The sequence below is a fragment of the Piliocolobus tephrosceles genome, chromosome 11, assembly GCF_002776525.5.
Source record: "Piliocolobus tephrosceles isolate RC106 chromosome 11, ASM277652v3, whole genome shotgun sequence".
In the NCBI taxonomy this organism is placed as follows: domain Eukaryota; kingdom Metazoa; phylum Chordata; class Mammalia; order Primates; family Cercopithecidae; genus Piliocolobus; species Piliocolobus tephrosceles.
In genome coordinates this window covers 119,560,857-119,588,200 of record NC_045444.1, presented here as the reverse complement: position 1 = coordinate 119,588,200, position 27,344 = coordinate 119,560,857, and the positions used below count along the sequence as shown (strand labels likewise).

The following is a 27,344-nucleotide window of genomic DNA, read 5'->3' as shown; positions in this document are numbered from 1 at the left end:
AATGTGGCTGGTCCAAAAAGAGACGGGTTGTGAGTGTAAAATACACATCAGAATTGTGGCCTTGGTAAGAAACACAGACTGTAAAATAGCAAATCACTTTTTACATTGAATATCTATTGAAATAATTGTGTTTTGGATTATGAAGTTCAATAAAATCTATTATTGAAATTAATTCCACTTGTTTCCTTTTTAATGTGGCTACTTGAAAATTTGATCTATTGATTGTAATAGATCAAATTGTAATCTATTTTGATCATAAATCTATTTATTTATGATCTATTTGGCTCCCATTTTCTTTTCTTTTCTTTTCTTTTTTTTTGGAGACGGAGTCTCACTCTGTCTCCCAGGCTGGAGTGCAGCGGCACGATTTCTGCTCACTGCAACCTTCGTCTCCCGGGTTCAAGCAATTCTCCTGTCTCATCCTCCTGACAGCTGGGACTACAGGCACCCACCACCACGCGCAGCTAATTTTTTGTATTTTAGTAGAGACAGGGTTCCACTGTGTTGCCCAGGTTGGTCTCAAACTCCTGAGCTCCGGCAATCTGCCTGCCTCCGCCTCCCAAAATGCTAAGACTACAGGCGTGAGCCACTGCGCCCGGCCCCATTTTCTTTTGGTTGGACAGCTCTGGATAGGCCATAGGCTAAAGGGACCCCTGGATATCACCCAGCTGAGCATCCTCAGGACCCAGTGCAGGAGCACACAGGCTTTCTGCCCTCCAGCCCTCTCCACTGCACCTAGCTCTCCAGCCCTGCCCCTCTGCCCCCAAACTGGGAGGACTCTTCTTTCCTTCCCAGAGGGTGACCTGGAACTGAGCAACTGGTTCCAGTCCCGACAGCCTGGTTTCAATCCCTGCCCACCACTTTCTTATCCCTGGGCCTTGGGCAAGTTATGGATCATCTCCATAGACTCTGTTTCTTCATCTGCAAATGGGAATAATAATGAGAGTCTCTGCCCGAGTGTTTTTTCGTTTTGTTTTGTTCTGTTTTTAAATTTGAGACAAAGTCTGTGTCACCCAGGCTGGAGTGCAGTGGCAAAATCGTTGCTTACTGTAGCCTTGACCTCCCAGACTTAGGTGATCCTCCCACCTCAGCCTCCTGAGTAGCTGGGCCCACAGGCATGCACTACCATGCCCAGTCTTTTTTTTTTTTTTTTTGGAGAGATGGTATCTTCCTATATTGCCCAGGCTGGTCTCAAACTTCTAGTCTCAGGAGATCCTCCCACCTTGGCCTCCCAAAGTGCTGGGATTACAGGCATGAGCCATCGTGACTAGCAGGGTATTTATATTAAATGAGATGATACAAAGCATTTAGCCCACAGCCTTGCTTAGGGCACACTCTTAGAGAGGCCTTGGCTGTTCTAAGGACTGATTTTTTTTTTTTTTTTTGGAGATGGCATCTCACTCTGTCGCCCAGGCTGGAGTGCAGTTTCACAATCTCAGCTCACTGCAACTTCCGCCTCCCGGGTTCAAGCGATTCTCCTGCCTCAGCCTCCCAGGCAGCTGGGATTACAGGTGCATGTCACCACATCCAGCTAATTTTTGTATTTTTAGTAGAGATGAGATTTCACCATGTTGGTCAGGCTGGTCTCAAACTCCTGACGTCAAGTGATCCACCTGCCTTGGCCTCCCAAAGTGCTGGGATTACAGGCGTGAGCCACAGCACCAGCCAGGACTAATGTTTTATCAGCTGAACAGCATTTGCTATTCCTGTCCTGTGCTAATTATGGCTGGGAGCCATTTCTGGGGCGTGGAGGAGGGAGGCTGGCCCCAGGGCAGCAAGGAGGGGAAGGAGGAGAAGGTGGGGAAGGTGTGTGTGAGCTCCACAGCCCAGAAGCTGCCCTGCAATGGTCATAAAGCTGGGACTCTGGGCAGGCCTTTCTCCCCACCCCTCAGATGCCAGTCGCACTGCCCTTCTCAGGGAGGTCCCTGACCTCTGCTCTCTGCCCACGCCACACGCTCCTTCGCCAGCGCGCTCCCTCTCAGGAACTGGCTTCTTTCCCTCCTATCTGCTCACGCAATGCGTGTCAGGTCCACATGAGCAGAGCTCCTGCCTGCTCAGAAGCTGACCCAGTGTCCAGCCCCAAGGCCAGGATGACCAGGAACTGGGGTGGGAGTTGCAGGCAAGGTCTGGCTGAGGGGGTGGTTTTATGTGGCCCCAGGAGGTCCGAGCATATTCTGCACAGCAGGGCAGGGGCTGGTGGGAGGGGCTGGAAGCCCAAGGAGCGATGGAATCCACACCCAGGGCAGTTCCCGGGCAGCAGGAGGGCGTGGGCACAGCCAGGACAGCCACGCCAGCCCCACCCTTCCACTGTGGCAGGAAGGAAGGGGGACGAGCGGGGGTGGACAAGGGCAGTTTGCGGTTTGTCAGCAGAAAAGCTGAGAGAGCTTTGCACGTTCGATTGCAGCAATTCTTCCATTTCCTGTTATCTCTAGGACTCTGTCCTGTTCCTGACTCCACTGACTCCAACCACCAAAAACCACTGGCCTCGCCCCCGATGCCAGCCTGGGAGCCCTGTGTGTGTACCACCCCACGTGCACACACACATACACACACAGGGAGGCTCTAGCACTTATGCACATGCACTCAGACACCTACCCTCACATACCTAGACCGCCATAAACACTCACGAACACACATGCATGGACTCACACACACACAGACACACCCATAGATGTGCGGTGGTACAGTCACACATGGACTCACATACACAGACTCACATACACACACTCACAAACACATATGCATGGACTCACACACACACTCCTAGATACAGGGTGGTACGCTCACCCACGGACCCACATACATAGACTCACATACACACACACTCCCAAACACATGCACGGACTCACACACACATACACACACGCATAGGTATGGGCGGTACACTCACACATGGACTCACATAAACACGCTCACACACACACATCCATAAACTCTCACCCGCCTACACAGGCTCACACGCTCACGTGCACGCTCTCATTCGCACAAACTCACAGACACAGACCTACTCACATGCACAGGCTTGCACCCCTACACTCAGGAAGAGTTCTTGCCCTTGTTACTGCTCTCTGAAGCCAGAGACTCTCCACTGACACCAGCGTTTCCGGATCCAACCTGGTGTACAGAGACCGAGGGCGGGAGCCAGCCACCTCCCACCTGTGCTTGTAGGGAAGGTCTCACTGGAACACAGCCACTCCCATTCGCTTTCTGGGTTGACTATGGCTGCTTTCCCGCCAGAAAGGCAGAGAGTAGTGTTGAGTGGCCTGCAAAGTCTGAAATATTTACTATCAGGCCCTTCCCTTTCCTGCAAAAGTTGGCCAATCCCCGTTCTAGGTTCTCGCTACCTAAAATGGGTCCCACAGGCCGACCAGCAGCGCTGAAGTCACCTGGGAACCTGTCAGAGACTTGGAACCATGGGTTCCACCCAAGATCTACTGAGTCAGAACCTGCATTTTAGCTAGATCCCTGGGAGCCCTGGTGTAGACCCTGAGTGAGTTTCAGCCAGGGAGACCAACCACCCCTATCTGCTGAGGACTGAGCGGGGAGCTGAGGACGTGAGGCTCTGGAACTACTGGTGGGATCAGGATGGCATGGTCGCTTGAGTTGAGGCAGAAGGTGTGGGAGGAACACAGGGTCCCCGCCCTGCTCTCTCACCCAGTGTGTTTGCGATGCCTGTCTTCACGTTGTTAGTACAGATGTGGCTGATCCGGTTTTCGTGCTCAGGCTTGGCCAGCACCACGATGCGGATATTCCAGAGCGTGTGGATGGCGACCTGGTGGGAGGACAATGTTGCAATACTCGGCCCTTAAGTGTGGGGTGTGAACCAGGCCACAGTGAATCCCACCCAGCCCCAGTCCCAGCCCCTGGGTGTGGGGTACCCTGTCTGTAATCCCAACCCTTCGGGGGACTCCCAGCGATGTGTGATAGGTGAGACAAAGCATCCTAAAGATGAGAACCGGGGCTGACCATGGGTGGGAAGATAGAGGACTCTGGTGTTCAGCAATACCCCACGGATCCCATTTATTTCTGAATACAGACGCATCTCTCAGTGGGGGCCCCCAGACCTCCTTGAAAACTGAGAGCTGATAGGCTGAGCCTGCCCTTGCCTCTGAGACAGCCCAGCTGTGCAAAGCTTCCGTCCCGGAACCCCACCCGGGGCACGACCAACTGCTCACTGTTTTAAACGTCACGCTGGTGATTTCTTGCAGGGAGTGTTTGAGGATCTCCAGCCACTCCTTCTCACTCAGGGGGTCTTCCTGGGTGCCGATCACGTAAATGTCATGGGGGATGTAGTCGGCAGAGTCGTCCCGTGTCTTTCCCTGCCCCTTGGAGAGAAACCAGGACGTGATCTTCTTGGGAGGGGGGGCGTTACCTTCAACAGCAAAACCCAACACCAAGTGAGTCAAAGGCACATCGAGTCAAAGCATTAGGAGAATTCAAAACAGAGGGTGGGAGTGTGAGGGAGGTCACGTGGTCACGTAAGACCATCCAGGCAGCCCAAAGAAATGCCCGCAATGGAGGCCTGGGCGCCAACCTCACCCAGGGTATCGGTGAGGGCTAGAGCTCAGTTAAGCCTCTTTTTAAACATAATGTTAAGTTTCAAGGTATAGAAACACCAGAAGATCCCCTGATGTCAGATGCTGTCCTGCATTTTGAGGCTACGATCATTGAGTTCTGTCCTTCAAGGAACTCACATCCTATTCTCGAGACAGCCAAGGGGACTGACAAGTTTTGGATGGTGGCTTCTAACCCATCATTGGGAGACAACAAAGGCTCCCTTGCAAGGCAGATCCCAGCCCAGAATGGAGTGATGCATGGGTGTGAGCCAGAGCACTGGAGAGCATGGAAACTCCTCTGCATTCCCATTTCAAAACTGAGTTGAAGTAGCTCAATCAAGAAATTTTGAACGGTTCTCCCTGCAGTGCCCTTGAAGGATGAGCAATGTTTGTTCCTCAAAGAGATGAGTTTCTTGCCTTACAAGTGCAGAGAAGCCACGCATTGGAATAAATGGACTGTGGCTACATTCTGCTCCCCCAAGAGGCTCAAAGTGGGTGCTCAAACTCCCGGGCTGGTGGGTCTCGGCCCTCCTGCAGCATAGCCTCAGCTTGCTCCTTCCACACTCTTGTGTGGGAGGGGCAACCCCTGCCGTTGTGTCATGGACATCCTGGAGCTCTACTCCAGGGCTGCTGTGGCTCTGGGACACGAGTGACCTGCTGCCACTTCACTTCCAAGAGGCCCCTGCCGGCCGCTGATCAGCCTCTCCCTCCCAGACTCCTCTTGGGACTAAGGGTAAGGGACACGGGACGCCCAGTGAAATTCCCATTTCGGATAAACCGGTAGTTTCTAGAATAAGTTTATCTGGATGTCTTCTATCTAATTTATTTCTACCTGAACACTTACACTCAAAAATTATTTAGTATTATTTATATTTAGTAGAGTGCATATATTTAGTATATAAATATACAGTATATATGTTTAACACAAAATATATTTAGCATATATTTAGTATATTATTAACTGTATGCTTAAACTAAATAATATTACTTAGTATAATTTATGTTTAATATAATAATTACATTTATTTAGCATATGTTTATATACTATGTATATTTAGCACATGTATATACACTATATATTCAGCATAATGTCTATTTAGCATATATGTTCAGTGTTTGTAGCTAAACATATACTAAAAAATTTGTTTCTGTGAAGTTAAAATATAATGGGGCATCCTTTGTCTACCTACTTACTTAGCTCTCTTTCTGTCTCTCTCCTGATAAATCTGGCAACCCTGCTCAGGGGTGCTCTTCTTTCTTCCAGGCCTGGGGCCCCTTGGTGAGCTGCCTAGGGCTGGCGGGGTGCCCACGAGCCTCTTCACCTAGATACTAAGACTCTTTTCCTAAAACTTTCCAGTTTGGACACACAGAGTAACCCACCCCAGCTGCTGTTGGGGTACAATAGTCCCAAAGCTCATTTTTCTTACCCATCATCTCGGGAAAAGGGTGGAATTCCTTAGGAAGGAGGCTGTGCGGGTAGGCTGGGGGTTGGGGACAGGGCCCTGGGGCAGGAAGGAAGGAAGGGGACACGGATGTTGTCACTCCACCCCACCTTGAGGATGCCTGAGTCAGGGAAGCAGAAGCAGAGGGGGCGACTTCAGGGAGGGGGCACGCAGACCCACCCATGTTCCAGGTGCCGATGAAGATGGTGATCATGTCGGGCTCCGGCTGCTCTGAGTGCTTGTTCTTCATCTGCTGCAGTAGCTGGCAGAAGCCTTCTCTCTTCTAGGGACGGAAGGGCAGACAGACTTAGAAAGGCCTCTGCCTCCCTGCACATTACACTTTGCAAAGGACTTGGTCAGCTTCAAGAAAACTGAGAGGAGCATAAATCAGTATGAACTTCCAGGACAGCAACCCGGAAACACGCGTCCAAGTCGTAAGTGAGTGGCTTCTGGCCCAGACATTCCCCTGCAAGGCTGTGACTTTAATAAAGTAATCAGGAGCTGCACAGAGGTCCAACCCTGTCTTGGCTCTGCAGCACATGCCTCAGTACAGAAAAAAATCAGAAACAGCCTTACTGTCCAGCCTTAGGAGATTCATTAATAACGTATTAGAGGGCCAGGGACGGTGGCTCACGCCTGTAATCCCAGCACTTTGGGAGGCCGAGGCGGGTGGATCACCTGAGGTCAGGGGTTCGAGACCAGTCTGACCAACATGGTGAAACCCCCATCTCTACTAAAAATACAAAATTAGCCAAGCATGATGGTGCATGCCTGTAATCCCAGCTACTCGGGAGGCTGAGGCAGAAGAATTGCTTGAACTCAGGAGGTGGAGGTTGCAGTGAGCCAAGATCACATCATTGCACCCCAGCCTGGGTGACAGAGCTAGATTCTGTCTCAAAAAAAAAAAAAAAAAAAAGTATTATTGACCATCCATAAACTAGAATATCATAGTGTTTAACAAGTGTGATCCAGAACTGTCTTGCCAACAAGGACAGATGGCCACAATATACATTGTTAAGTATGAAAATCTAGTTGACAAATGGTATGAAGAGCATCACTGCATTTTTAAGAAAACATCTGGGCTTGGCACAGTGGCTCATGCCTATAATCCCAGCACTTTGGGAGGCTGAGGCAGAAGGAATTGTTTGAGCCCAGGAGTTTGAGACCAGTCTGGCAACATAGGGGAACCCTGCCTCTATAAAAAATAAAAAAATTAGCCAGGCATGGTGGTGCATGCCTGTAGTCCCTCCCAACTTAGGAGGCTGAGGTGAGAGGATTACTTGAGGCTAGGAAGTTGAGGTTGCAATGAGCCATGATCTTGCCACTGCACTCTAACCTGGGCAACTGAACAAGACCCTATCTCGGAAAAGAAAAGAAAGAGAAAAGAAAGAAAGAAGGGAATGAAGAAAGAAAGAAAGAGAAGATTAAAAAACATCTGGAAGGGGCATAGTCCCAGATTAACTCGTGGTATATGGGTGTTTTTATTTTAAACGTTTGCTTGTTTGTGTTTGCCATGTCTTCACCAAGGAGAATAGATTACTTATGTAATGAAAGAAAATTTAAATTAAAGAAACTAATTAAAAAGAAGAGAAGACACGAAGGCTTTCATAGCCTCCTCAATATTTTTCACCTATTTTTCTGGGGTACCAAGTGGGGTACCAAGCAGCCTCAGTTGGCCCTCTCTTAGCATGCAATCAACAGAGCAGGCTGACTTTAACAAAGCTACACAAAATTTCAGGTTGTAACATATGACATGATCAGTGTTTGACTATTTCAACCTGCAAAGACAGAAATTTTATGTGATTCAACCTCATAATTGCAAATCTCAGTAAGTCCTCCCTGAAGACACCAGCTCACAAAGATGTCACAATGACATCTTTACTGTAACCTGCCTCGAGTTGAGAGTGGCTCAAGATTCATTGCCTCCATTTATCCCTGTGCCTCAGTCCTTTTGAGGTCACAGCAATGGGGCAGAGCTGGTGTTTGGACCTATGCCCAGGTGCTCAGAAAACATTCCAGCCTGGCGGTCTTTCTCTCCATCTCTCACCACCTGTCTGGGCCTCATTCTCTTGTTTCTCCCAGACCCTTCCCTACTACTCCTGATAGCTCTGGACGCCTTAGACCTCCCACCAGCCCACCCCCGATGCTTTGGAGGTGAAAGTAGGAGTGGGGACTGGGTACTCAGTGGGAAGCTATCACTGTGGGCCTGCACCAGAAGCCCTTGTCCCTTGGCCTTGCTGGGGGTCCCTGATGTGAGATGTCAGCCAGCGTGTGATGGATAACCTTATTGCTCTGCAATCTTTTTTTTTTTGAGACAGGACCTTGCTCTGTCATCCAGGCTGGAGTGCAGTGGTGTGGTCACAGCTCACTGCAGCCTCGAACAAGCGATCCTCCCACTTCAGCCTCCCAAGTAGCTGAAACTACAGGCTCATGCCACCACACCCAGCTATTTTTCTTTTTTTCATAGAGATGGGGTCTCACCATGTTGCACTCTAGTCTCGAACTCTTGGTCTCAGGCAACCATCCCGCCTCAGCCTCCCAAAGTGCTGGGATTACGAGCATAAGGCACCCACTGTGCCTGACCTAATTTTTTTGTTTTGTAGACATGGGGTCTCACTATGTTGTTCAGGCTGGTGCAATCCATTTTAACTGCTTCACATGAGCTGCACAGCAGAGAACAATGAATGAAGCCACGATGATGGGTCTTGGCCCCTGGTTCAAATTTCTGAGATGAGGGATGAGGTCACAAAGAACCCACTCTGGGGGCACAGAGGCCCAGGCTGGGTTTCCCCAGTGGCCCACAGCACCTCTTGCCCCAGGAACCCGTCCTGGCAGGGGCATCTTTCTTCTGCAGAGTGGGGCAAAGACTGAAATGAAAGTCTCTGGGTTGGAGCTCCAGTCGAGACTCAGATTTAAATTCAGGGGTGGCTCACACCTATAATCCCAGCACTTTGGGTTGTGGAGGCTGGAAGATTGCCTGAGCCCAGGAGTTCGAGACCAGCCTGGGAAACACAGCAAGACTCTGTCTCTACAAAATATAAAAAAATTAGCTGTTGGTGTGTGTCTGTAGTCTCAGCTACTCGGGAGGCTGAGGTGGGTCGGGGGATCCCTTGAACCCAGGAGGTGGAGGTTGCCGTTAGCTGTGATCATGCCACTGCAGTAGCCTAGATGATAAAGTGAGACTCTGTCTCAAGTCAGTCAATCAATCAATCAATCAATCAATCAGTCCATCCAGGAGTGTCCCAAAGGTTTCCCAAGTCCAGCCCAGGGAAGCTAAAAGCCTTCCCTCCAGGCGTGGGGCTGAGTTAGATGTGGGTGATAAAGGATGTGGCCTCGAGGCTGGGAGGCAGCTGGGTGAAGTGGGAAGCCTCCCTGCTCCTGAGACAGTGACAGCTCAAATCCAGGCCGACCTGGAACATGGTCCTCAACTTCTCTAAGTTCACCTTTCCCAGGTGTGAAATGGGTTGTTCTGGGAACTGAGTGAGCTAATAATGCACACTCCCTGGCACACAGCGAGCCTCAAAACGCATGTGTCCCCTCCCTACCTCACAGCCCATTTTAGAAGTTTACTGTCACTTACTTTGGAGTCAGCAAAAACATATTCCTTCCGCAGGATCTTCTCCTTCTCTGTTTCCACCAAGATCACCAACTTATTCAGAAATTTCTGTGACTTAATGAGCTGCAGGACTTAAGAGAAAAGAAATTCATTAATTCGTTCATCCACTCATTCAACCAATATGAACAGTCTCCATTATGTTCCAGGCACCTGACTATCAACTCCCATCCCTCAGCTGAGCCCAAGTTTGTGTCTGGTCTCCCAGCTCCCTCTGCTTCCAGCTGTTCTTCCCAAGAGAGGCTCATGCTTGGGGAGGGTGATGTCTGGAACAAGCAAGAGTTGGCCTGGCCAGAGCAGAGACAGCATGATCGTCTTTTCATCTTTTTCCCTGCCTTGCTCCTTCCCCTCTCACTTCTTCCTTCTCTTCTTCTTCCTCTTCTCCCTCCCTCCTTTCTTTCTTACTCTTCCTCCTTTCCTTCTTTTGCTTTGCTTTTAATTTATATCTAAATTTAATTTTACATTTTACTGTCATCAACAATTAAAAGAGTCAAGTTGCTCTATAGGTTTTTGCAAACAACAGTCCCCCACAACCCAACCTCCCTTCAATGTCCAGCTCCCTGTAGGCAACCAATTTCAACTCTCCTAATGGATTCTTTTGGAATTTTACTCTGTTTCTTAAAAAAAAAAAAAAAAAAAAATGCTTAAATTACTACTTTCTAATGTTTCAGTTTTCATTATGTCCTAATACATTTTTGACTGTCCACTATGGAAGATGAAGGTTTAACTTTCCTTCACACACACAACCTGCTTCCCAGCCTTGACTCCCTGCCAATGCATAATTTCAGTCCCCACATCATCCTTCTAACAATTATATCATAATTTTGGCCAGATAAGTACTCAGTGTTTGTTATTCTGATTAGAGAAATGCTATCGACAGACCAGCCCTGATTGTTTCTCTTTTTCTAGACAACTTTTTGTTATTCCTGGAGTTAGTAATTGCCATACTTTTTTAATGGTTTCTAATTCTTTCCCAGTTTGTAACTCTCTTTTCCATGTGACCAAATACTTTCATCAGTTTCTTTGTCCTGAGGGAGCCCCTCCCGGAGCCTCTGGGTCTTCTCTGGACTGGTGACCTCTAGGCCTGAGGCACAGCCTTTACCCTGGGGCCTTACTTCACAATCCAGGAATACATTTATTTCTCTCTCTCCCTCTCTTTCATATTAAATCCCATTTCTTGGACACCACGTCTTCCTCTTCTTGATTTACGCCCTCATTTTGGTAGAGCAACATCTTTAGTAGCTTTCCAAGAAAGGAAGAATGGGTGATACATTTTTAGAGGCCTTGTGTGTCTGAAAATTCGACCCTCACACTTAACTGACAGAACTCTAAATTTGAAATAATTATCCTCCGGACTCTGGAACATTGTTTCGGGATTGCTGGAGAAACAATGCTGTTCTGATTCTCTTGTTCAGAAAAGAGTTAGGACAGCAGGTCTGAGACTGCTGTCCTTAGAAGGGCTTGCTTGAAAGTTTGGCTTTTTGCTGTCACCTGGGAACTTAGATTTCGGAAGGGCTCCCACCATTCCCAGAGCTGATGAGTGGCTTGCTGTGCCTACATTGTTTGTACAAACAATATGGTTTATGCTGAGCACCTGTTTTCCTTTTGGGAGTCAGGAATCTGGGTACCTGCCAGGTGGAGGGTGTCTACCTGACCAGTCCCCAGTTAACAACCACATTTCACACATGCTGTCACACCTCACTGGGGGAGGAGGGAAGTGTGTCCTATGTGACTCCACAGAAGAGTGGAGCCACTCCCAATGGTGGCTCGCTGTACTTGGAAGGAAGCGTGGGCCAGGCGCGGTGGCTCATGCCTGTAATCCTAGCACTTTGGGAGGCTGAGGCGGATGGATTGCCTGAGCTCAAGAGTTCGAGACCAGCCTGGGCAACATGGTGAAACCCTGTCTCTACTAAAATACAAAACAAAAAATTAGCCAGGCATGGTGGTGGGTGCCTGTAGTCCCAGCTACTCAGGAGGCTGAGGCAGAAGAATTGCTTGAACCTGGGAGGCAGAGGTTGCAGTGAGCCAAGATCGTGCCACTGCATTCCAGCCTGGCGACAGAGTGGGACTCCATCTCAAATAAAAAAAGAAGAAGGAAGCGTGAACCTGGCACTCTGGCTCAGCACACCCACACACCTGGCCCCTGCCCAGTCTCGGCCTTGTCTGAGCCCCAGCCGCCTAGCCATCTCACCAGCCACACGGGCTCCTGTCTTGGAACTGTGCCCAATGGCCCCTTTCCCTGGTTTGGGCACAGTCAACATCTTCCTGACACGCAGGTCTCAGGCTCCGACTCTTAGGAGCTCGTGCCTGGTTTCTTCCAGACTTCACCCCACGCTTGTGTCTTTTCTTGCGGCTGATTTTGCTCTGTATCCTTTCAATGTAATACATCAGAGCTGTGAATATGATCGCCGGCTGGGTCCTGCGAATTCTCTGAGGGAATCACAGAACCTGGGGGTGGTCTTGTGGGGCCCCTGACACAGGGTGTAATCTGTCTTTTGCTCTGAACATTTTTAGGATCTTTTCTTGGAGCCCAGCGCTGTGAGACTTTCCAGCGTTGTGTGGGCCTCCTGTGTTGTGTGAGCACTTGGCCATTTTCAACCTGGAGGCAAGTGTTATTCTGTTCTGAGACTCTTTCCTGAATTCTTTTATAAATTTTCTCACTCTGTTTTCTCTTACTGACACTTATTATTTTGATATTGGGCCTCCCGAACTGGTCTTCTTCTTCCTCATTTTTTTTTTTTTTTTTTTTTTTGAGATGGAGTCTCGCTCTATTGCCCAGGCTGGAGTGCAGTCGTGGATCTTGGCTCAATGCAGCTTCTGCCTCCTGGGTTCAAGCAATTCTCCTGCCTCAGCCTCCTGAGTAGCTGGGATCACAGGTGTACGCCACTACACCCGTCTAATTTTATATTTTTAGTAGAGATGGGGTTTTCCCATGTTGGCCAGGCTGGTCTTGAACTCCCGACCTCAAGTGTTCCACCTGCTTCGGCCTCCCAAAGCACTGGGACTACAGGTGTGAGTCATTGCACCCAGCCCTGAACTGGTCTTTTAAATTGTAAAAATCTTGCCTCTCCTATTTGCCATCACTTTTTCCTTTTGTTTTGCCTTTTGGGAACTTTTCTGAACCGTATCTTTCTACCCTTCCATTGGGTTCTTCTCTTTTTTAATTACTGCTATAATATTTTTTATTGCCCCAGAGTTGTCCTTCCTTTCACTTTCCCCTTCTTCCCCCTTCTCTCTTCCTCCTCCTCTTTTTTAACTTTCATTTTATTCTCTTACTGTTCCTTTCTAGATGTCATTCTGTTATTCCACAGGCCCATTTCTTTTTAACTATAGAATTTGATCCCTCTGAGGCCGGGTGCAGTGGCTCACGCCTGCAATCCCGGTGTGGCAGGCCAGGTCTCACTCACGCAGGCCTCCATAACAACTGTTTCAGCACCGGCTGAGTGGTTAAGTTAAATATGAAAAGCCAGTGCCCTTATGCAAAGGCTGGAATGTACCAAAAGCCCATCAAAAGTTTTGCCTAGGCAAGGAATTCTTAACAGGACCCATTTAGGATTTAACAAGTTTATTGGAGGTCTGAAGGAACTCCACAAACCTCCTCCGTGACTCCGTGATTCAGCAGGAGATAAGATAAGGGTAATCACCCCAGCACCTGGACCCATTTAGATGAAGTAAATTTACTGAGGCTCCAGAGGAAGGTCTTCAGGACTCAGACCTTAGTTATAAATTAAAAGAAGTTAGTCACTTACATCTTTCGATGAATACACACTTACATGTAGACATACAGCTGAGAAGGTATATAAGCTCTGTAAAACTTTGTCATTTGGAGTCGGTCTGGTGATAATTTCCAGGCCTTCTCCCTGTAACCAGTTACGGAAAATAAGAACTCTCTTCCTCCCCAGTTCATCTGCATCTTGTTATTGGGCCACAAGAAATAGCAGCCCGGCCCTCCGTTTGGTCCAGGAACACCAGCGCTTGGGGAGGCCAAGGCAAGCGGATCATCTGAGCTCAGGAGTTTGAGAGCAGCCTGGCCAACATGGTGAAACCTCATTTCTACTAAAAATACAAAAATTAGCCAGGCGTGGTGGCGGGTGCCTATAGTCCCAGCTACCTGGGAGGCTGAGGCACGAGAATCACCTGAACCCAGGAGACGGAGGTTGCTATGAGCTGAGATCGCACCATTGCACTCCAGCATGGGCCACAAGAGTGAAACTCAGTCTCAAAAAAAAAAAGAATTTGATCCCTCCACGTGTTTCGCCTTTGTGGCCCCTGTCTCCTGTCCCAGCTTCCCTCCAGTGTCTGGTGATCCTTGGCTGTCTGTGTCCAACAGTGCGGTGGCGTGTGTCGAGCAGGGCTTCTCTGCAGGGTGGTCTGATGGGCTGAATCCTGGGGAACCTGCATGATGGCAACAGCTTTCCATATTTGCCCCTGGGCTGATCAAGGTTCCCCGAGAAGACTTCTAACTCCTGCCTAGGGAGGGTGGGGCTGAGCCAGCAGCATCCTGGGAGCTGGGCAGGGAAGAAGGCTGTGGTCTCAGCACTTAGCAAGTGACTGTGCCTTAGTCCTCTGTTTTCGGTAGGCTCTCCTGCCTGCAGCAGGCCTGGCATCTCCCAGCCCTTCACCTTCTCCAAAGAAGAATATCCAATCTTCTGCCAAAGGAGTGAGGAGGAGCCACTGGCCACACAGAGTGGAGGGGAATTCTGTTGGGCTGAACTCTCTTTAACTAGATTTCCATCTGACCCTGCTCCGTGTAACCCCACCTTCACCCCACTTCTCGGGGTCCCCGAGGCTCTTAGCTCCTGAGCCCTTTGTGGGTTTTGTGTGAGTCAGTGTCTCCGTTTTTCCCTCCACCTGCTTAGGGTTTCGTATTTTGGTTCCTATAAGTGGCTCTCGCGATCCATCTCGTTTCCAGCTTTCAGAATGTTGTTGCTCTCCTGTTCTCTCTTTCCCTGTGGGTTTTGCCTTCCAGAAGGAAGATGGTGACAGAGCATGCATTCAACTATCACTTTGAGCTGGAAGCCTCCCCAAAGGGAAATCACATCAGCCTCGTCTGCACCTCAGTAAGTATCCCGCGATCCGATTCCTACCACTGCTAACCAAATGCCCTGAGATTTTTCCAGTCTGCTGTGATCAGCCCATGTCTCTTCCCCTGAATTTCCTTGCCATCTGTTTGCAAGGACTGTGTGGTGGCCTCCAGGATGTGACATCTTGTTTGATCAGGGTTATTACTCCATCGGGGTCAGTCAGCACCCCACCTTCCCAGTGAAATAACACTAGAAGTTCCTTTTCCCTTGTCCTGCTACATGGTATCCATTAGTGGGTGCTGGCTGGTCTCCCTTTGAAACGTTCCCACTCCATTCGCCTTTTCCCATCTCCAGCTGCCACCGCCTCTTGCCTGGCTGCTATCATGGCCTCCTAATTGGTGTCCCTGCCTCCATTCTTCCTCTCTTCCCATAGTTTATTCTCAGTACAGCAGCCAGAGTTATCTTTTTGAGGTGGGATCACGCCACCCCCCAGCTGAAAACCTCCTAATGGTGGCTTGCTGCATTTGGAAGGAAATGTGAGCCTGGTACCGTGCTCAGCAAACCCACATGCCTGGCCCCTGTCCAGCCTCAGCCTCGTCTGAGTCCTGGCTGCCCAGCCGTCTCACACGCCACACTTGCTCCTGCCTTGGAACTGAGCCCAGTGGCCTCTTTCCCTGGGTTGGGCATAGCCAGCATCTTCCTGACACTCAGGTCTCGGTTTAAATGGCACAGCATGTCCTCAGAAAGGCTTTTCCCTATTATTATCAAATTTTTCTATTTAAACCCCCAGCTCTAGAGTTTATCATTCCCTGACACATTCCTGGTTTGTGTATTTGTGTGTTTGCTTATTTTCTCCTTTGCCCTGACTTGAATGCAACTTTCCTGAAAGCTAGGGCCCCGGCTGGCTGGTTCACTTCCGCATCCCAAAGCCTGGTATGGGCATAGCAAGTACTCAGAGCATGACTATTTTATGATTTCAACATATAGCAACTGGCTGTTCCCTATGTGTAGAAGGCCATGATGCCAAAGCTATTCATGAACATGGTGATCAAAATAGGGTAAGGAAGATCCAACTCCTGCAACCACAGATTCCCTCCAGGCGAGCACCACTCTATCATAATAACCATGGCTGGAAACTCACCATGAGCCAGACTCTGCACTAAGGACACACCTTACCCCGTTAACTCTCACAGCAACTCCTGTAGGAACCCCTGTCTTGTGGAGGCATCACTGAGGCTTTGAGGAGTTAAGTAGCTTACTTGAGATCATACTATTAGCAAGTCATGGAACCAACATGTGCATCCAGTTTACCTAGAGCCCCCACTCCTGAACCACACTGCCTTTCAGCACCAACTATAAAGAAGCCACTTAAACATGCATCCATGATAACTGCATGATCTTACCTGGTTTAGGACACATTTGCTCATTCATACATAGATTCATTCATCCTTGCCTTCATTTTCTCATTCATGCGTGCTTTCACTGATTACATTCATTCTCATTCCTATGTGTGTTCCTTCATTCTTGCATTCATTCACTGATTCATGAGTGCATTCTCTCAACATCCATTTACTGATTACTTACTCTGTGCTAAGCACTGTTTTGGCTCTGGGGTTTAGTGGTTAACAACCACCAAAAAATCCACATCCCAGCCTTTGTGAAGCCCACATTAAAGGGAGGAGACAGAGCTGGGATTTATGATGGATGACATTGTAAGTGCCTCGGGCAACTGGCAATCCCTGAGCATGCACTTGCTGAGCCCCAGGGCCTGAGCTGGGGCCTGCAAAGTCCAGGGTGTATAAAGGAAAGACCTTTCCCCTTTCAGGGGGAGGGCGTTTGTGAGCAGTCAATTGTGCTCTGATGTGACAGGTGTCACCACAGAGAGGAAGTCAGGCTCCACCATCCTGGATTGGCAGGAGGACTGGAGCCAGGTGGGCACAGTCCTGGAGAGTGGGCTGGCAGTCTGTGGGCATCCACAGTCTTCAGGGCTCACAAACCTGCTCTGAAATAGCCCATTATTATTATTATTATTTAATTTTTAGAGATGGGGTCTTGCTATGTTGCTCAGGGTGAACTCAAACTCCTGGCTCCAAGTGATCCTCCCACCTCAGCCTCCCAAGTAGCTGAGAATACAGGTGCTTGCCACTGCACCCACGCATAGCTATTCTTAATTAGAGCTGGGTTTTCTTAGGGCCAGTGATCTCTAGTTCAGCTCTTTCACCCATCCCTGATCTGTTTCCACAAAGGAGAATACCCACCTCTCAGCAGCAACAGCTCCAATCCTTACTCGGGCATTTAAGGCTCTGTTCACACCTAGGACGGCATGCCCAGCTGCTTCTCTCTCCAGAATCACAGCAAGAGATGAGCGACACGTAATGCGTGATTTCACTAATGCCCTGTCCCTTTCCCTGCACACCCCATTCTCTCAGTCCCAGTGCCCTCCCCTGCCTCATGCTTGGCAAAATCCTATTCATCCTTCAAATCCCAGTCAGAGCCATCTTGGTGGTGTGAAGCCTCCTGCCCTCACTCCCCAAAAGAGCTCATCAGTCCTCCCTCGGGACTAACCTCCCCCTGGAGCACATTCTAATACCTGCCCATGTGCCAGCATTCCCTTCTCCACAGCAAATCCTTAGAGGAAGTGTTCACGAGGAAGGGCTGGCCCATGGAAGATGCTACGCAAATGTCTGTTGCGTTAAACCGACAGCACTTCTCAGAACCTGGGAGGTGTTTCTTTCAATCTTAAGTTTTTTAGTAATCAGGTGCTCTGACAGTCTTCACTCTTCTTACGTTTCCATCTCCTCTTATCCAAGTTGGGGCCACCCCTCTCTCCTTAACAGATATATTAGTCTGTTCTCATGCTGCTAATAAAGACATACCCAAGACTGGGTAATTTATAAAAGAAAGAGTTTCAATGGACTCACAGTTCCACATGGCTGGGAAGGCCTCACAATCATGGCAGAAGACAAAGGTGAAGCAAAGTCATGTCTTACATGGTGGCAGGCAAGAGAGCTTGTGCAGGGGAACTCCCCTTTATAAAACCATCAGATATCATGAGACTTATTCACTACCATGAGAACAGCATGGGAAAGACTCACCCCCGTGATTCAATTACCTCCCCACCCAGTCCTTCCCATCACACATGGGCATTATGGGAGCTACAATTCAAGATGAGATTTGGATGGGGACACAGCCAAACCATATCAACAGATAAGAGGAAACCACCACTCTAAGCTCACCTTCCACACAGCCTTCCTGCTCAAACCATCAGTGACTCCCCATTTCTCCTGCCCAACTTGCCACTATACACAGGGGCCGCCATGATGCTATGAGCTCCCCTCTGCAGGACTATGACCACTATGATGTCACCCCCAGCCATTCCCTGAGATCAGTCTCCTCACTGCTACCCTGGAAGGGTAATAATAACGGTGGTGGTGGTGGTGACAGTCAATCGTATTGAGCACTCCCTGGAGGCTGGGCACCAGGTGTTTGGATGTTCACCCACATAAGACTCATGGGAGCCCTGCAAGACGCTACTACTATCCCTGCTGGACAGAAAAGTAAACTGAGGACCAGAGAGAAGACACCAGACCCAAGTCACAAGTGGCTGACCTGGGACTCAAGGTGGGGCTACTAGCACCCCACTGTGCTATCAGTGAGATTCAGGATGCATTTTTCCAAAATAGGGCATCCTAAGCATATTGAATATTTTAAGCTGAAGGAATTTGAGCAATGGCAGGTGCAGGAAGGACCCGCTGACATTCCTCTAAAGCAGGTTATAGACCCTCATGTGAGAGGAGCCCTCCCTATACCTGGGGGACAGAACATCCTATCTCCAAGGACACAGAGACAGTGAGAACTCTGAATGCACAGGCCCTGCCAAGGTCCTCCCAGTTCCCCACACTTAGTGCATACTACTTTATTAAGAACAAAAGATGCCGAGCACGGTGGCTCACACCTGTAATCCCAGCACTTTAGGAAGCCGAGGCAGACGGATCACTTAAGGTCAGGAGTTTGAGACCAGGCTGGCCAACATGGTGAAACCCCGTTTTTACTAAAAATAAAAAAATTAGTTGGGCGTGGTGGTAGTCCTGTAGTCCCAGTTACTCGGGAAGCTGAGGCAGGAGAATCACTTGAACCTGGGAGGCGGAGGTTGCAGTGAGCCAAGATCGCGCCACTGCACTCCAGTCTGGGAGATAGAGTGAGGCTTTGTCTCAAAAAAAAAAAAAAAAGAAAGATGCTGATCATGCCTGAAGAAGCCAGATAAAATACTGGACACCCAGTTAAATTTGAACTTCAGAAAAACTGTGAATCATTGTTGCATATAAGTATGTCCCAAATATTGCATGGGGCACACATATACTATATTGGTTGTTTATCTGAAATTCACATTTAACTGGGCCTCCGGTATTTTTATCTGCTAAGTGTGGCAACCTTAACCATGCCCCTTTAAATGAACTTTGAGACACTAAATAAAAAATGTTGTTGTAGCCACAGGGACTTGGGGGGCTTCATAGCGGTCTTAAAACCTGACATGGGATGCAAACTGTTGTGTGAAGGTTGGGATTTATCTGAGGGAAGGGTCTACGCATTGATCAGTTTTCTCAGGGGAACCCATTGGCCACCCAAATGAAGAAAGTTGTCCATCCATTCGCCATCAGCCAGAACCGGAGGCTGCTCAGGAAACTCTCATGCTTTCATCAACCCCCGGTTCTGTCTGCTGCTGTTCTCCAGCCCCATGGGCCCCGCACTGCGCACTGCCTATCCCCCTGCCTCCTGACACCCTGCCTGGCTTCCCAAACCTGGGCCCTGGCCTGCTAGCCCCAGTGCCCATCTCCCAGCATTTGCACATGCTGCTCTGCTAGCTGGGATGCTCTTCCCTCAGACCCCTGCCCGACTGGTTGCTTCTCAGCCTTGGGGTCTCTGCCAATGTGCCTCTTACTCAGAGGAAACTTCCCTGTCTGCCCCTTCTACACTATCCCCTATTGCCAATTAACCTCTACCCCATTGCCCTGTTTTGTTTTCTTTGTAGCACTTTTCGTAGCTGGATCATCCACTGTATTGACAGATCATCCATCTGTACTGACAGATGTATTTGAGTCTTTACCAGCTACTTAATGCACCAGAATATAAATTCCATGTGGGCAGGGGCCTCATCTGTCCTGCTGGCACTGGATCCCCTTGTCTTGCCCCACTGCAGCTTCTCTATATGCATTTGCCGTGTGAAGAGTTTCCATTTTATGGATGAGTTGATTTGATGGTTCTCAGAACCTGCTAATAACAGGTGACTCTCAAAGTGGCGACTACATGCTGGGCTCTAGTCTAAAGAGCCTTATCATATTATTCAAGTACTTTTTATCATCCCCATTTTACAGATGAGGAAGCTGAGGGCTAGAGAGGTCATGACATGTCCCAGGTCACACAACTGCTAAGTGGCAGAGCTGGGACGTGAATTTAGGCAGTTTGGTTCCAGAGTCCATGTACTCACAGTCTAGTTTATCCTGTGCTACAGACACTACCCAATTGTCAACAAGACCTCATTTGTGCAAGGCTTTGTGCCCGGCACTGAGAGGTGATAGCATGGATCAGACTGAGTCCTGGTGGGGAAGAGAAGACATACACACACCCACACACACACAGAAATGGGCGCACACGTGCGCACGCGCACATGCCTGAGGAAGACAGACCTGCAGGGCGGGCCTTCTGAGAGGTGAGCTGAGAGGGCAGGAATTCCACAGGCAGGTGAGAGCCAGTGGTTGATGTGCGCAAGGGGTCTTACTTTTCTTGTGGCTGTAGAACTTGTCCTCAGAACCGTCCTTGGACTTCTTAACGATCAGTTTCCCAGACTCAACGTCGACTTTGAGCTGCATTTTCTGAGGAATCCCCAGAGACTCTGCCTTCACCTTAGAAGGGGAAGAGATGTGTGACTCATTGATTTTCTGCCTGGGCTTTTGCGAGGCTCCCCCGGCCTGAACCCCTTGTCTACATGGCTGGGCAACCCCTGGTGGGCGTCCTTTGTGGAGCCATTGGGCTTCTCTTGCCCCAGTAGCACACGTGCACATTTCCACAGGCATCTCCTGGGAATCACAGACTCTCGGGGCTCCCCCTTGTCCACTGTGTGTGGGGGAGCCGTTCTGCCAACAGGTTTGCTGGTGGAAACAGACGAATTGCTGGAAATGGTTCATTCACTGATGACTTTGACAACACTCATTAATCTGATGTGTCACCTACTTCTGGAAAGGATTTTAGTAATAGATTTAAACTCCCAGGCCTTGTTACAACCACTGATTGAACATTTACTGATAATAATAGAAAAAAAAAAAACCCACAACAGCTGTGTACACATGCTCAGAGAATGGAAATTTATCTTAATAGAGGATTATCACCGGGTCTAGAAAGGACTTTGGGGTGGGGAATGTGTGTTGAGGGGAGGGGGTGTGGGTCTCACACTGGATTCCTGAATGTGGGACCAGTGCTGGGCTGAATGGACTAGAATCTCTGGGGATTGTAAAGGAAAACACATTTTGGGTCAAGCCTGGGGGGTCTAATCCAGTCATTCTCAGGGAAATCATAGGAATTGCACATTTTTTGTCTTGTTTTGTTTTGTTTTTCTGAATTCCCCACCCTCCTGAGGCAGTATTTTGCAGCCCTGTCTAATATTACTCATCTCTGCCATTTTGAGAAGGACAAAGTTTACATGGTGCCTGGGCCAATGAGACACTCCTCCCCTGCAGTGCCTCTCCGAAGGTGGTTTCCCAGTCGCCCCTGGGTGCCCGTTCTGACGATGAACCACCGTCACAGTGACACAGGTCCACCGACTGCTATTCTTGGCTGTTGGGCTCCTTGCTCTTCCCCAGCTCAATCCCTCTTTCCACAGGAACCAGAACATGTCTCTCTGCCCAGCTGTGGAGCCCAAGCCCAGGCTCTGCTGTCCCACGGCCACTTACCTCAAAGGTGACTGGAGGGATAAGGGAACGCCGGTGGGGGGACTCAGGACCCTCATGCAGCAAGGCCTTGACCTATGGGCAGCAGCGTTAGAGACAGAGGGTCAAGGGGACATTGAGCCTGTACATCTGGACATTCTCCATGCAAGGAGGGGACCAAAGAGGGGACGAAGAGAAGCCACAGGAGCCCCACACATACCTTGTCTTCAATAGAGGACAACAGGCTTGTCAGTTGGCTGAGCTTGGACACCATGTTGATGGGATTGGCCTCACCAGGAACCTGGGAAAGGAGGGAAAGAGGATCAGGGCAGCGTCACTGAACCTGAACCACTGAGAGGCAACGCACTGGGTGCTCTCCGCACCTCACCCCATTCCACTCTCCCCGCAGCCCTGAAAGTTCTATTATTATCCCCTCCAGCAGATGAGGACACAGGGATCTCTACAATCTTCTCAGAATTCACATGGCCAAAAAATAGATCTTCACTTCTTCTTCCTTCTAAATCTGTCTCTCCCCCGGTGCTTCTCACCTCACCCACTCCGTTGCTTAAACAAAACTCGAGGACTGTCCTTGCATATTACCTTTCCTTCCTCCTACACCTCCTGCATGGTGTTCCCATCCTACTTCCAAAATAGACCCAGCCTGCTGCTTGAAACCCCAGTACAGTTCTTCTCCACGTAGAGGAGAAAATGATCCTGACCCCTTCCCTGCCTTCTGAGGTCCTATATGATGCAGTGCTCCGCTCCCCCGCCACCGCCCCACCAAGATCCGAGCCACTCTCATCCTCAAGTCAGTTCTGCCTTGAGCTTCCCTTCTGAGGAATCTCCAGAGACTCAGTTTCCCCTGGGAGGGGCACCTCCTCATCATTCAGGTCTCAGCCTCACAAAGAGGTCTTCCCTGACGACCCTGTCTAAAATAGCCGCCAGGTCACCTCTATCAAATTACCTTGTTTTGTTCCATATCAGTCACCACCAGCTAAAGTTATCTCCTTCCAATATGTGTTCACTGTATGTCTTCCCTGCTGAATGGAGGCTCCATGAGAATGGAGATCAAGAGGACTGTACTTAATACTGCAGCCTTGGGGCTCAGAACAGTTTCTGGCCAACGAAGATGCTCAGTAAAGTTGTTCAGTATATACAGGGCCCAGAGAGATGAACTAACTTGTCTTAGGTCACACAGCTAGTAAATGGCAGAGCAAGACATGTATCCTGTCTGCCTGATGCCAAGTGCATGGTCTTATGCGCTTATTCACAGAAGAAACATTTACAAAGCATCTATTCTATGTTAGACATGCTGCCAGGTGTGGAAATGTAGAGTTAATAAGACACCTTATTAAGTTATTCATACCTTATTAAGTTAATAATAAGAGGTGGAATAAGAAAGTCAGATACATGTATGACTGATGTGAACACAAAGCAGAATGGAACCAGGGTTATCACTAGCCAGGTGATGTCCCTTTACCTCACCCCTTGCTGAATATAGCAGCCAGGCTGCACTTGCTTTTGACCTCAGTTTTCTACCCGGTTACTTTAATAAACTACTTTTACTATCACCACCTCCATTATCACTGCTGCCTCTGTCACAATGATCAATGGCACTGCCATGATCAATAGGATCCCCTTCAACAGCACCACCAGAGTCATCAGCATGGCTACCACAATCACCACCAAAACCACCATCACTACCACCATCTCCATCCCATCACTCCCACCATCTCCACCCCATCACTCCCACCATGATCATGACCACCTCCACCATCGCCATCACTATCACCATCTCCACCCTTACCACTCCTACCCTGACCATAACCACCTCCACCCTCATCACTACCACCATCTTCAACCCTACCACTCTCACCGTGACCATGACCACCTCTACCATCGCCATCACCATCATTACCACCATCTCCACTCCTACCAGCCCTCCCATGATCATGACCACCTCTGTCATCACCATCTATATCACCCTTAGACACCACACCATTCCCCATCCCAATAACCATCACTACCACCATCACAGCAGTTAATAATTGTCAGTGCTTTCTCTAACCACTTTTTGGTCTTTCCCTTGCTTCTTAATAAAACTCACAATTCTTCTATAGTTATTGTCAATGAGGGAAGTGGCTTGAAGGGGTGGCGCTAAGACTCAGGCAAGGGACAACAGAAGGGCTGCCTGTTGGTTGAGAAGAAAAGCTGGTCAGGAGATGGGATAGTGTAGGATTCCCTTGTTTTAGGGTTATTTATCTCATAAATAATTGAAATGGTAACACAGATTCAAGCCTCCTCCTTTCCACAGTAGAGGACATTTGGAAGGACCTGCCTTCACTCCGGGCAGTCACCATGCAATTGTAGGTTCCCCGCCCCCCACCAGCTCTCTTTGGATTTGTGACTTTTGCGAGGGGAGATCTGACAAGATCTTAGCATAAATGAAGTTACTGACAAACTGGGCATTTGTGCTTGAAACAAAAAGTATTAGAAAAATGCTGAAGCTTTCCCCATACTTCTGCCTAGTGGTCATTCAATGAGTTCTTACGATGTGCCAAGCACATCTTCAATATATTAAGTCATCTAATCCTCACATGTCATGATTTTTCTAATCCTTGTTTTGCTGATGGGGGAATAGAGTCAGAGTGGTGAGTTTAAGTATAGATCTGATATTTGAATTGCGGGCTAGCCAGTGGTCCTTAGCTGGTGGTGATTTTGCCCTCCAGGGGACATTTGGCAATGTCTGAGACATTTCCAGTTGTCACAGCTGGGGGATGCTAATGGCATCTCATGGGTAAAGGCCAGGATGTGGAGGACTCCTAGAATACACAGGAGTCCTCCATGACAGAACAATCCAGTCCCAAATGTCACCAGTGTCGAGGTTGAGGATATTCACAGCTTAGCCTGTGAATGGCTAGACTGGCCTGAGGGTTTACATCAGCTGACCCAGTTTTTTCACTTTGCTTTTCAGTTGCACTTTTCAAAAAAAAGGAAGTGGGGCTCCAAGGCAGGTTAACCATCCAAGGGAGGTTACTGGCTCTCCTTTCTCACACAGGGCAGACCCAGGTCTCCTCCACCCCCCAGGCCAGCCAGCATTTTGATAACATTGCATTTCCCACGTCCCAGCAGTCCTCAAGTAGCCACACAGGGGTTTGGGTGTCCCTAGCTTGTCCTGCCTACTTAAGGGAAAGGGCCTCATGTTGGTGAGAGTCTAGCAGGGTCAGATGTCTCACGCACCCAGTTTCACTCACTCCTTAACCAAACCCTGCAGAGATATGACTGTCCCCATTTCACAGATGGGGAGACTAAAGATCCACGAGGGTGAATCAGATGTTGAACTCAGGTGTTTCTGATCCATGGGCCAGTGTTCTTTCCTCTCCTCAAGGCAGCCTCAACTCCCTCCTTGATTTCTGGATTCCTGAAGACACATCAAGAAAAACCTTTTCTGTTTTTCTTCAAGACTCAGAGTATCATAAAGGGGAGGGGAGTGTGGCAGCAAGACCCACCCTCCACCATGTGGCTGCTCTGTCCTGCCACCAAATGCAGAGACTGACCTCCACCAGGCAGCACCATAACTGGGACTGCAGCTGGCCTCTCTCTCGAGGCTTTGTCTCTCTTCTAACCTACTTCAAAGACTTGACTGTGTGTTCTTTCACTCAAGCTACTTAAGCTCAGGAGTCGGGCAGAGTCCCTGTTTTGTCTAGATTTGCTTTTACTTTCTTAGAAATTAACCCATCATTCACCTCGGAGAAAGCAAAACTTTTTTTTTTCCTGAATTTTGAAAGTTGCACAAGTAGAACACAAATACATGTTCTCCGTAGAAAATTCAAACAAACAATGTGGGCAAACTCAAAATCCCCTTCGGCCCAGTCCCCTTCTCCCCAGTCTCATCCCTGCATTGTGATGACCAGCATGGCCCTTTGGGTTTAAATCCTTCCCATCTGATTTCCTCATGGAGACTTCCGTCAGAGTTTCTGTACCATCCCACCGTTTGCTTTTCCTAACAGTAGCCTTGGAGATCTTTCCAGAGCAGTGTTCACACCTTAGAGTAGAATTCTGCACCACTGCAGTTCACCAGCTCCCTATATTTATATGATTTTCTTTTTTTTCTTTTTCCTTTTTTTTGTTTTAGATGGAGTCTCACTCTGTCACCCAGGCTGGAGTACAGTGGCACAGTCTCGGCTCACTGCAACCTCCACCTCCAGGGTTCAAGCAATTCTCCTGTCTCAGCCTCCCAAGTAGCTGGGATTACAGGCGCTTGCCACCATGCCTAGCTAATTTTTGTATTTTTGGTAGAGACAGGGTTTCACCACGTTGGTCAGGTTGGTCTCAAACTCCTGACAGGTGATCCACCCGCTTCGGCCTCCCAAAGTGCTGGGATTAGAGGTGTGAACCACCACGCCCGGCCTGTTTACGTGATTTTCAATGTTTTTTCTTTCACTCTTTGTGTACTTGTAGTCCCTAAGAAGCTGCCGACATATGGACTGTGGGCTTGAGGGATGCCTGCAGTTCACATTTTCAGACAAACGGCCAAACTGCCTTTCAGAAAACCCATTTCCATTCCCAACAGCAGAGGAGTGAGCCCCTGTGAGCACCTCTTCCACCCCACACCCTAGCCAAGTCCTGACTCACCCATCAACTTTAGCATCAACTCCTTGCCCATCTAATAGGTAAGAAGAGGCTGCCTAGTGTCCAATGTCATTTCCTGGTTAACAAGGTGAGGCTGAACACCTTTTCATATCTATATTGTCTATTCCCTGTCCCTCTTCAGTGAGCCACCTTGTTTATAGTCTTTCCCTCTTTTAAAAATTGGATTGTTTTTACTTAATTGTTTGTAGGAATTTTTAAAAAACATGGCCAGGCATGGTGGCTCCTACCTGTAATCCCAGCACTTCAGAAGGCTGGGGCAGGAAGATCGCCAGAAGTTTGAGATCAACATGGGCAACGTAGTGAGACCTGTCTCTACAAAAACATTTAAAAAGAGACTGGCGTGGTGGTGCGCACCTGTAATCCCCAGCTATTAGCTGATGCAAAAGTAATTGCGGTTTTAAAACATGGGAGACTCAGGTGGGGTGGATCTCTTGAGCCCCGATGTTTGAGGATGCAGTGAGCTGTGATTGTGCCACTGTACCCCAGCCTGGGTGACAAAGGAAGACCATGTCTCAAATAAAAATAATAATAATAAACATATGAGTACTTTCCTGTAAGCCTTTTCCCCTAATCTTTGTTGCAGGTATTTTCTTCTGAGATACAGCTTTTGCTTTTTAAAAAACTTGTTAAAATTTTATTGATGACACCTTTTGTTACACAGATATTTGCTTAATGGGCAACACGACCTTGGCCTCCTGCCAGGCCACAAGCAGGTGCGGGGGTGGGGGGGCACCTTCATCCTGCTCCTCCTGGGACAAGAGGCAGGATCAAGAGTTTAGGTGCCTCCTCTTTTTCTTTCCTTTCAGTTTCTGATGAGAAATTATGGGAACAGGCCCTGCTTGCCCCCTTATTTGGTACAAATAAGTTTTGCTGTTGGGTGCATAATTTTTCTTTTCTTTTCTTTCTTTCTTTTTTTTTTTTTTTTGATACGGAGTCTCACTCTGCCGCCCAGGCTGGAGTGCAGTGGCCGGATCTCAGCTCACCGCAAGCTCTGCCTCCCGGGTTTACGCCATTCTCCTGCCTCAGCCTCTGGAGTAGCTGGGACTACAGGCGCCCGCCACCTCGCCCGGATAGTTTTTTATATTTTTAGTAGAGACGGGGTTTCACCGTGTTAGCCAGGATGGTCTCGATCTCCT

General features: G+C 48.8%; 1 protein-coding gene across 1 annotated transcript in view; it reads right to left on the bottom strand.

Annotated features, from left to right (window-relative positions):
- Positions 1 to 27,344, bottom strand: part of INPP5D (inositol polyphosphate-5-phosphatase D) — a 158,365-nt gene that overhangs the window by 39,662 nt on the left and 91,359 nt on the right. Inside the window, exons 7-13 of the mRNA XM_023188609.2 lie at positions 21,776 to 21,856; positions 21,580 to 21,651; positions 20,412 to 20,535; positions 9,579 to 9,685; positions 6,179 to 6,281; positions 4,176 to 4,372; positions 3,655 to 3,772 (exon numbers count right to left, since the gene is read on the bottom strand). Coding sequence (XP_023044377.1) covers positions 3,655 to 3,772; positions 4,176 to 4,372; positions 6,179 to 6,281; positions 9,579 to 9,685; positions 20,412 to 20,535; positions 21,580 to 21,651; positions 21,776 to 21,856 — 802 coding nt within the window. The remainder of the gene's footprint in view (positions 1 to 3,654; positions 3,773 to 4,175; positions 4,373 to 6,178; positions 6,282 to 9,578; positions 9,686 to 20,411; positions 20,536 to 21,579; positions 21,652 to 21,775; positions 21,857 to 27,344) is intronic.